We start from the raw sequence: 11,948 nt of genomic DNA, 5'->3' as shown, positions 1-11,948 counted from the left end.
ACATTCATACAATGCACGACATTGCAAAGGCTATATTCGGGGATACAAGAAAGGGGCCTCAAAATAGTTCGCTTCAACATTTACTTCCATCAATAGTTTGACAGTGCATATAGTGCAACAATTGTATTCCTTATTACCAGTTGTCAATATGACAAAATGTCTTTAGTAAAACTTTCAAAAAGTTTTATGGTAGACATGTGGAGGACGTTTGCAGTTTATCAGTGCACTTATGACGTCTGGTGCAATTCCCTATTTTGACTTCCGTTTGTTCCCGTGGTTTTTTCAGGTGAACAACTGACTTCCGTTTGCTCGTTTTTTGTAACGGGTGACAGGGGGGGGGGGGGGGGGGGGGGGCAGGATTCGCACGCCCGGTATCATCACTGTTTGATAGTTGGTTGGTTTGTTGTTTAACGCCGCATTTTAGCAATATTCCAGCTACATTGTATATGACGGCGGTCTGTAAATAATCGAGTCTTGACCAGACAATCCAGTGATTAATATCATGAGCATCGATCCACGCAATTGGGATCGATGACATGCACCAACCAAGTCAGCGAGCCTGAACACCCGATCCCGTGTTTGATAGTAATTAATATACACATGCTCATGATATGGTCGGCATCGTTCACTGGAATCGAAAGGCTTTTGTGACATTTATTTGGTAAATGTAGGCTATAACATTTCCGCTGCCAGTGTCTGCACCTCGGGTATTCAGTAACGTTTTGATTAATAATACAGGATAAATTGTGTCTTTATAGACGCAATGAAATACGGCATGATGTTAACGACTTGAATCAGACTTACTAGGTTCGCACATGTGCCAGAATCAAGTCGTCCAATAAAGCAGCACGATGCCCGTTTCCAGAATAAGTTGCAAATTGTGAGATATTAAAACATTGTCTCTGTGTAATTAGGGGAAAAATTAATCGGTCAATTTGTCCGAGCCTTGGTCTCCTTTAACGAGTAAATGGCGCTAAATTGATAGAAGCCGACGTACAATTTGAACTCGGTCACTAATGAGTAAATACATATCCGTTGTTCATCTATTTCTTCTTGATGTCCTTGAGTTCCACGTCCGCCTCCTCCATCTGTGAAACATCTTCTATTACCGTGGGCTCATTGCCAGACTCCTCCTCAGGAGCTGGAGCCACAGCGTTGCCTTTAGGTCGCCCAGATGTTCCGGCTTTTTCTTCCTTCTTATCCTGCAAAAAACAGTCGGGAAACATAACAGAAAAGCGTTAATTCCTGCAAATGTGCGGACAAATATTACAAAAGAAATGTCGTCACTAGACAGGAAATGTGCACTGTTGAACATAGTCTCTTTTTCAAATATGCCTCAGTTAGCCTAGACATGTTTTAACTCCACTGTTTGGCTGTCGTTCATTTTACAACATGAATGCCCTAACGGTAGTTACAGGTGAGAGCTGTCTGCATTTACAGTGGTATTACTGGTAATTGAACATTGATCTTTGGCTAGGCAATAAGTCAGATCTCTGACTTTATTTTTAACTCGGGTGTAATTTCACTTTATGACTTTGTTGGTGGGCTTTAAAATTTAAGATCAGGTAGATATCCCAGTCCTAGTCTCACTTTCAAAAGTCAAATAGTGATATGATATGATCAAACTGTAGTATATACCTTTGGAGGGAATTAATGAACAATGGTTTGTATATATTATTTGAATAATTATTTTTAGGTTTGAATACACCACAACAACAATGACCAGGCTAAGTACAAATAATTTCCCTAAATCTGATGTTCTACATGGACGTATCGACAAAGGTGACAACAAGTGCGTATGCTGATCAAAACTGCAGGTGCATAATTTGTACTTTTAATCGTTAAAGTTATGCCCAGAATGGCACTCAAGATTAAATGCATTTCGTAAATCTCGATGCTCAGATGTTTATTTGAAGCTAAGTGAGCTTGACAGTTAAATTAAAGTGGAATACCACGCATTTCATACCATGTACATGAGCATTAGATTGCTGGTCCCTCATTGCGAGTTCAAATAAAGTTTAACCCCAGACTCAAAAGCAGACTATTGTCGGATAACGAGGAAGGCTTGATTTGAATAATCCATTCACGTTATACCCATCTTCAGTGCCCACACAGGTCGAAATTACGTACAGGCACGTGTATAGAGATTACTATGCGAGGGTCTAGGCGATATGACAGTCACGAGTGCAGTTAGCTGTTTCTTAACCATCCTAAAATCACACCATTTAAACATTAAATCGATGCGTAATTGGCGCATTAATACATAGCACAGCGGTCATGTCTGACGTAATCCGGCTTACTACTCAGACTTTGTGTCACCCTCCATAAACACGTTCCCGTGGGTTATCAAGGCGATGATGATAATGCAAGCGAGCTAAGATAAAAGAACATTTATTTACACTCTGAAACCAAAATGTTTCAACACAGACGGAAGTGAATTAGACTGAAACACGAGTGGCAGTACTTATCAATTAATTACAATTCGGAAAGGAAAGTAGTCCGTCATAATCAGACCCTTGGTCATCACCATGGAGTAGCCTATCACCGGACCTGGAATTCGAGCTCACACATATGATTGACACCAGTTATCCCAAACATGTGTAAGATATGATAGGTCTAATTTGCCTACACAATCGAGCTTATGAAAATATGACTTGCTAAGAAATACTACTTATGATGGCCGTCATTGCACAAGCAACCGAATTTATGGTAGTAATATCTTTGGAATGTTACAGACTAACTGATGCGAGTGGGTTATGAAGAGTAATAACAAAAGTTAAGTATTGAGATTTTAACTTTGAACCCTTTTTGCAAGCGAACACAACAATGAATTAATCTTCTACAACGCAGAGGTAAATAATTTAAAAGAATTTGAATAATATTCTGTCCTACGTTTTCTAGCATCATTTACATGAAAATTATGTAAAGAAATTCTAAATGAACGAAAGACCCTTATTTACGCTTCATCATTCTAGGTACTTTAACATTGCTATAAAGAGCTAACAGCTGGTTAGTTATTAAATTATGCCAGAATTGAGCATAAATATAATTGTTTGTCTAACTACTCATACAAATGTTTTATTATCTCTGACATTATGAGATTCAAAGATAAGAGAAATGTGGTAATCATTATCGCAGTAAGCATGGCAATAATTGATGGATGAGCAAACACTTGTGTTACCTTTTTAGTATTCTTCTTGCCGTCTTCTTCATCCAAATCCGATTCTGAGGACTCTGGTTGTTTCTCTTCCTTCTTCACCAATGAATCTTTGATCCCTTTGCAAGGAATGATTGCGTAGAAGCCATATCGGAATTGCTTGTTGGTTGCCACATAGATGAGAGGGTTCCACAGGCCGGCCGACTTAGCTACCAGGGCGGGTATTGTCGCCATCAGCGGGGAAATCAAGGTTGGGTCACCGAAGGCTGAGACGAAGGACACAACGGTGTAGGGCGTCCAGGACAAGAGAAATATGGCTGCAAGTTGAAATAAATCTTTAATACATGTCTGTGTAACTGTTTCACATGACAAACATGCAAGAGTCATCATTGGACATAATTGACAATCATAAACACTTTAACATGCTCATTATAATTTAGGGGGCACGGGTGTCCCAGTCGTCTAAGGCGCTGCGATTCGCTGTGCAGAGTTGCGTCCCTTGAGCACGCCAGAAACCTATGATTGTGGGTTCGAATCCCTGTTCGCCCCGATTATGTTTCTAGGTTTGTCAGCACCATACCCGTGCTCGTAGGTTTCACCGAAGTGGTAAACGTCTGAGACCTGCATCACTTCGGGCTTTTCTCCCACATTAAGCTGACACGCCGCGATATAACTGGAATACTGTTAAAAAAGGCGTTAAACCCAACTCACTCACTCACATTATAATTTTGTTCTATATAATATCAGCATGGTGGGGTAGCCTAGTAATAAGCCAAACCTCTTGGTCCGATTCCCTATATGGGTACAATATGTATTGTCAATATTGTGTAATCCCGTCGTGCTATTGCTGAAGTGATGCTAAAAGTGGCATAAAACACGCACTAACTCACGTTGTCTTAGGATATGAAAATAAAAGCCACAAATCCCTTTAAATAGCCACAAGTAATCTCCGTCAAAAGCCGTCTATTGTCCCATTCCGACAATATCATGAACATGTGTCTTAGGACATGAAAATAAAAGCCTAAAAATCCTTTAAATATCCACAAGTAATCTCTGCCAAAAGCCGTCTATTGTCCCATTCCGACAATATCATGAACATGTGTCTATGAATCGCTTTCAAATTGGGATGATACGGGTATTCGCAAAAAACTAAGGTTACAGTTGCACAACTGTATTGTCACCACATCACTGCGGAATATTTTAAAATAGAAAATAATTGCTCTTCATTGACAATATTGACATGAATTCCTTTATAAGGAAACAAGGAAGCATGTGTTTGGTACGACGCTCTGTGTTTTCACAGCGTAAACAAAGATAAGATACAATTTGCGATTCAACAAGACATTTTCCTTTTTTCACACGAGGTGAATATGCACAGACTGTTACCTGTGTTATTGCTCCACAACAAAAGTCAGTGACAAAATAAATGCCAAAGAGAGTGCTAACGTTTACTCAATGGTCGAAGTTGGTGGGTTATGAATGCCCTAAGCTGTTTTTGTTCAGTTTTATGACATGTATTGTGACATTAGAGATATCCATCATCAGGGCGAATGAAAACAATTGTATGAATATTCTACTGGCATTATTTTACAATTCTTGAATAAACCACCAGAAAAATATGCATAATTATACTTTTTCCCATATCGGACAGCCATCCCTCCCGTGTGCTCACTGGCGCTATGTTATTGTCTCAGTGAAATGCTGACGTTATTGATGAGTCAAATCAAAAATGTTATTTAGCAGTCGAAAACAACATTGCTCGCACACTATATTTAATTTTTAATATGTTTCAGAACAGGAATAAAATTTCAGAATAGGAAAATATAGAGCCAAGAATTCACTGTCTCAGTCCTCACACTCTATATGGGCATTATCACTCTCCGCCTCTGAGATAATCAATCAGTTCATAGTATTATATAAGCAGCATTCACAACAGATTGCGCGACGACAGCAATATTACATGTTGTCGAGCAAGGGTCTACATTACAATCTATAATAACGGGTCTTTTGTGCTCACGTAACAGTTAATCGACTATACCAGATACACAATGATGACCAATGGAATCTAATGCATCTTGCAACAGATCCTGAAAAGGATGGCGTATCGATGAATAATGTAAGTTTAGATACTCTCCCCAAATACGTAATTTTACTATTCTCTACTATATGTACATGTAGTCGTAGAAGGAACAATTAGACACAGGTTCCCTCCATTAGAGAATCTACAGACAAAGGATGGTTGAATGCTCATAGGAGAACTTCCCACGTGAGGTATTTAATTACAATAATGAAGTAGATGACCTTATAACCCCTGTTGGATACTGATAATGTAGCGTGAAGAATGTGCCCCCGTTGGGATTCGGGGTTAGAAAAAGTCCCCAGCAACACATGCTGGTCATGGGAGGCTACTTAATGGACAAGTGGTCAGGCGCGGCGACCCGGTGGATAGAATATCAACGTGTCCTGACAGTGTGGGGCGTTGGTCATGATACTAACACCTTGTTTGTCTGGTCCTGACTCGATTATCTACAGGTCGCTGCCATACAGCAAGGATACTTTGATTGCGGCGTTAAATAAGAAACAAACCAATTTATGACAGGAGTTATCATTATGAGTGAGTAAGTGAGTGGGTTGGGTTTAACGCCGCTTTAAAAAAATATTCCAGTCATATCACGGCTTGTCAGTTTAATATGGGAGGAAAGCCCGAAGAGATGTCACTTCAGATGTTTACCACTTCGGTGAAACAAACGAGCACGGGTATGGTGCTGACAAACCTAGAAACGTAACTGGGGCGAACCGGGATTCGAACCCACAAAAATAGATTGCTGGCGTATCCAAGGGACGCAACTCTGCACAGCGGATCGCGGCCCCTTAGACGACTGGGCCAACCGTGCCCCCATTATCTTTATGTAATACATCTGTACATAAATATGTAACTGTTTGTGCATCCAAAGAAAGAGCAAGAGCCTACACAGATTCATCCTTATACAGATAGAGTGATGGCACCAGGTGCACGCGAATCGAATGAGCATGTCTTCCCCTACGGGTAAAGCGTGTTTTAAGGTAGGGGCCACGTTGACTGAACGGTTACCGGGTTCTTCACATGACGCATCTCGTACATGTACCAATATAATTATCATGCAAAAAACAAATGACACGTCATTCATACACAGTTGTCTTAAATATGTTTTTAACGGTTACCAATGCAGAAGTGCCTTTTTCCCTTTTTAACAAATCTATCGAGCTACACAATCAGCGTCACAATTGCAGCGTGACTAAAACACCAATCATTAAGTTACACGATACACGGTACGTTAAGTCTCTAAATAGAACCCCCGTGAAGATACAGGTAAGAATTCGTCTTCAGGAAGAAATATTGTTCCCATTCTTGTCGCAAAGCAAGTTTAGTCAGATGTTTCGGATTGTACGTTTCAGAGATTATAATAATACTATTTGATCCTCCTCCTCAACATCTCTCAGTGTGCTCATGTGGATGTTCTACGTGAAGATCCAGGTTATAAAAGTAATGGTATTCTGGAACCTATGCTTGTAGTAAGAGGCGACTGACGGTATCGCGTGGTCAGGCTCGCTGAGCTGGTCGATGCATGTCATCGTATCCCAATGGCGTAGATCGATGCTCATGATGTACATCTCTGGATTGTCTGGTCAAGACCCGATAATTTATAGACCGCCGTCATACAGCTAGAATATTGCTGAGTGTGGCGTTAAACAACAAACGAACAAAACACAACTGCCTTGAAGTTCATTCCCTTACACGCGTTGAGAATGCGTGTAACACATGGCTAACATGTCAGTAGTAAGACAAATGTAACTAATAGGGTCAGCTGGAATATTCCTGAGGTCAGCGTTATGCGACAAATCTCTGAACACAACAAATCAAACGAAGAGGTGTGTGAAGCGGACGGGCAATATCATTTTGTGAACAATCCATGTCTCAATCGTTCAAGGATTGTTTTCCTTCACGAACACCTGGTATCATTACTATTTGATAGTGATTCATAAACACAAGTTTATGCTATAATCGTAATTGCACTATCGACTCTGCTTTATGCAGAGATTTCTATTGGATATGGAAAAAGTTTTGAATTTATTATTATTATTAATATTATTATTTTGATAATATCGTATCATAGGTTGTTCTCACAAAAAAACATATATGCCTGGGCCAAACAGAAGACACACTTTGCTAATGACATAAATATCAGAAAGCTTATTACGACACAAAAACCGCTTTATTTAACATGATAATTGAAATTGATTATCGAGTCTTCAATTTGAATTAATATTGATAATATTATTTTGATAATATCGTATCATAGCTATTTCTCACAAAAACATATATGCCTGGGCCAAAAAGAAGACACACTTTGCTAATGACAAAAATACCAGAAAGCTTAACACGATACAAAATCCGCTCTACTTAACATGATAATTGAAATTGATTATCGAGTCTTCAATTTGAAAAACAATCGAGTTCTAGTAGAATATGTTTTATAGACTTGGAATAAAACATTCCAGTGGGTGATAAAAAAACATCATGAGAGAGCGAGTTGGGTTTAACGATTTTTCTTAATCTCATTATAATTCGGAAGGGAAACCCAATGGGATGAAAGAGACGCAACGAGTAGCCGACACCAATTGGAAAAGCATGAGGTACGCTCGTAGAATCATTAAAATGTTATCTCAGGAAAAACATGAAGAGAATCTATCGTCCAAATTGACGCCCGTTTAATGAAAAAGAATATATTTTTTGTCTATTTCTCTTACTTACGTACTTACTTACTAACATACGTATTTCAAGAAACGAATTTGACGTGTATTAAGAAACGAATGTGACAGAAAGTATTAAACCATTATGTATAAAAAATCATTACCAGATATGATAACAAAGCCATGCACTGGGCAAACTCGGAAAGCCAAAACTTCTGGCGAAGAAATTGAAATCCACACAACTCTGTCTTCTCTTCTTTGATACTGGAGCATATATAATGTCATTAAGAGATACTGTAACTCAGGCATTGGCTCATGTTACATATTTGTGCATCTTGTAAGGCAGAGTGTGGTGGTATTGGGGGAATATTGCTGAAAGGTAGCATATTTAAAATACTATTCGCTTCAGAAAAAGCCATCATAAAATCATGCCGTTGTTGTATACCAGGGATTACTTACAAACCATCGCAATACACGTCTTCAACATTTTCTTCTCCACCCTCAGTTTCTTCCTAGCCACTCGACTTTTAGTGTCCCACACGCTGTTCCTCGTCACGTTCCGCACCTGGCAAATTTGAAGAGTGCGTTGTGTTAATATTGTTTTATCTATCAATAGTGTTTTTAATTGAGTGAGTTTGATTTTACGCCGCTTTAAGCAATATTCCAGCAATATCACGGCGGGGGACACCAGGAATGGGCTTCACACAGTGTACCCCTGTCTGGAATCGAACCCGGGTTTTCAGCGTGACGAGCGAAGGCTTTAACCACCAGGCTACCCGACCGCATGTTTTTAAATGTTACTCTACTTACAAAGCATTAACAGTATTATTGTATATTTCAGTGTCTGACTTCAAGACTTTAGTGTATGTTTGATTGTTTGTTGTTTGACGCCGCACTCAGCAATATTCCAGCCATACGACGGCAGTCATTAAGAATCGAGTCTGGACCAGACAATCCAGTGATTGACATAATGAGCATCGATCCGGCATATTAGGAAAATATGACATGCATCCAGCAAGTCAGCGATTCTGACCACCCGATCCCGTTAGTCGCTACTTACGACAAGCATAGTCGTCTTTGAGAGTTTAGTGATGTACATGCATGTTATTGACAAATATTTACGCAATATTTGCTCACTTTATGCACACTTGGTTCAATGATAATACAGAGATAGAAACAAAACCTTAATATGTAATTTACATAAACGGTTATTAATCATAACATAGTGGTTAGCCTAGCTCGTCACGCCGAAGACCCGGGTTCGATTCCCCAGATGTGCACAATGTGTGAAGCCCATTTAGGGTGTCCCCCGCCGTGATATTGCTGGAATATTGTTAAAGGCGGCGTAAAACCATACTCACGCACTCGATCACATGGCTAACACAAATGTCCAGTTACAGAAGCATGTGGCTTTTCAAAACAGAGTGAATGAGGCAGTAAGTTGGCTTCAACGCCGCCTTGATAAATAGTTCAGTTTATTCACCGGATTTCAGCTTAATGACCGCTGAGGGGCGGTCGGGTAGCCTAGTGGTTAAAGCGTTCGCTCGTCACGCTGAAGACCCGGGTTCGATTCCCGACATGGGTACAATGTGTGAAGCCCATTTTTGGTGTCCCCCGCCGTGATATTGCTGGAATATTGCTAAAAGCGGCGTAAAACCATAACACTAACTCACTAATGTCCGCTGAATTCCCTAAATGATGCAGGTCTATCTGGTGTGTTAACAACCGGTACATCAAAGTACATGGTGTTACAATGTTAACAAATCAAGGAACTTAATCATAGCGAAACTGGGATTTGAACTCCCGATCATTCGAACCCTGGGTCGAATTTCAGCATGCGATCACTCATGTCCCCATACGTTTTCAGTGTGAATTAAATTTCTAATTAAATCAACCCTGGTGCTATACATTAGTATTCACCAAATATTTCCCAGTTTGACACAAAACTACAAAGGAGAGGCAACATATCTTAGCCCAGCACCAGCTCAGGCTCAGTTGAATAGTTGTTGTGGTTACTGGGTTGAAGAATACGCCGCTTCCAGCATTATTCATTTTATGTAATGTGTCATTCGTCTGTATAACATTATCACTTTTAAAAATTAACCCAGTGGGGATTCATGGAAAGAGTAAATCCCGAATACCCAAATACTAATATCAAAAGAGAGACGATTGATGAGGATCGGGTAATTGCAATTTTGTGACCTGGGCCCCGTTCTACAAAGCGATCTTAGCGCTAAGGTGATCGTAACTCCCATACTTTAACATAGGCTTATGATAGTCGTAGCGCTAAGATCGCTTTGTGGAACGGGGCCCAGGTTGCAATTGCAATTGTGTTGTGTGTCGTCTACTTTGACTGTCCATCCCCGCTCATGCTGATCTGCCAGAGCAATATTAGGTTTTAATTATAGCAGTATGTATCAGACTAATCCTATCATCTTCACTTGCTTTAATAGTATACCTGCGACTGTATAAGATGAATAGTTTTGAATGGTTCAAAAGAATAAAGCTTGGTCGCATCAATGTTCAAACACCCAAACCATGGCTACGAGAAAATGTGCATCCAAAGAACCTAAGAGAGACTTTACAACCTTCAAACTTAAGATCAAATCTACCTTCAGTTTCTTTCCATCGACTTTAATACTTACAGCCATGTATACGTGGTAGTAGGAGAAGGACATCAGACCTACAGGAATTACAAGACACGCAAAAAAGATGGCGAGGATATAGCTGGAGTAGGATGGATCGTCACTCTGCCAGATGACACTGCATGAGATCCCGAGACCTTCCACAGTATATTCATTCCATCCAAACATGGGAAATATTGCCCACAGGAATCCAAGGATCCAGCAGACACCGGTACATAGTAGGGCAACGTTTTGGGTTATCTTTGAGGCTGACAGTGGTTTGGATATGACAACATATCTGTCAAGTGCTATTGCCGCCAAGAGGTACATTGAAGCGAGGCCCAGGAAATACACCATAAATCCTTCAAAAACACACATATTTCGTCCGAATACCCATCCATGGTTGAACGCAGCAGATGCTGATATAAAGGCCACCATCCCCATCAACATGTCACAGAAGATTAAGTTCATGATGAACGTGTTGGTCGGTGACCGCAGCTGTTTATGCTTTAAGAATATCAGGACGGCCATACCATTTCCAAAGAAACTACAGAAGGCAAGTGAAAACTGGACCAAGGCAATAATGTCATAACCAAATCCTGAAAAAGAAACACCAGGTTTTGGTTCAGATGTTGATGCTTCTGGTGGAACACTCGTCGAATTAACTGTACCGTTTATAATAGTGGAATTCATGGTAGGAAAAAGCTCTGTTCAGATCAAAACTCAAGGGTATGGTGACTGAAACACAACTATGCCATCATATGCTTTATATAGAGTATTAAAGACATGTCTGTTCATGACTTGAAACTGTCTGCATGCCCTTACATTGTATACTCAATAATATAATCTCAATTTAGGCTTAATTTGTCCTTGATGAAGTGTGGGTAATCTTTGGGCATGGGACAGCCAGTCCATGTTTTATGATGATTGCTTCTTGTCCTTGTCTGTTGATTTGAGTGGTCTGACATTGACTTCAATGCAACACCACAACTGAAACGGACCATCAACACACCATGGGTTCAGCAGGGCTTGCGTAGATCATATAGCGGCCCTGCTCTGTGTCGAAGCGTCCTGCTGTGATCATCATGGAGTATTGTGTATTCTAAAGATGTGTAAGACTTAAATGATTTGACTTGATTTGATTTAAAACTCCACAGACATGCTTAACACCTGACTCCAATGGTTTCATGTGACATTATCTTGAAACCCTATTAGTTACATTTGCCTTACTACTGCTGACATGTTAGCTACGCCTTCAAATAAGGTAATTTTAATTATTAGTTTATTGTTTAATGATACAATCAGAAATATTCCTGCTATATGACGGAGGTCTGTAAATAATCGTGTCTGGACCAGCCAATCCATTGATTGACATCATGAGCATTACACAGATATTTTATATCGACAAGCTTTATTTTAGTCACAGAAGTTATATA

General features: G+C 39.9%; 1 protein-coding gene across 1 annotated transcript; it reads right to left on the bottom strand.

Moving 5' to 3' along the window:
* Positions 1-564: 564 nt before the first annotated feature.
* On the bottom strand, positions 565-11,234 carry LOC124152271 (visual pigment-like receptor peropsin). The gene is made up of 4 exons (XM_046525147.2): positions 10,534-11,234; positions 8,348-8,453; positions 3,182-3,474; positions 565-1,202 (listed from the first exon to the last, which is right to left on the bottom strand). The coding sequence occupies exons 1-4, from the start codon at positions 11,203-11,205 to the stop codon at positions 1,044-1,046; spliced, it is 1,230 nt and encodes a 409-aa protein (XP_046381103.2). The 5' UTR covers positions 11,206-11,234; the 3' UTR covers positions 565-1,043.
* Positions 11,235-11,948: the final 714 nt, after the last annotated feature.

Source organism: Haliotis rufescens, unplaced genomic scaffold, assembly GCF_023055435.1.
Source record: "Haliotis rufescens isolate VD_foot unplaced genomic scaffold, xgHalRufe1.0.p SCAF_11, whole genome shotgun sequence".
Lineage (NCBI taxonomy): Eukaryota > Metazoa > Mollusca > Gastropoda > Lepetellida > Haliotidae > Haliotis > Haliotis rufescens.
Note: the sequence above shows the minus strand (reverse complement) of the source record. Positions and strands in the feature narration are given on the sequence as shown.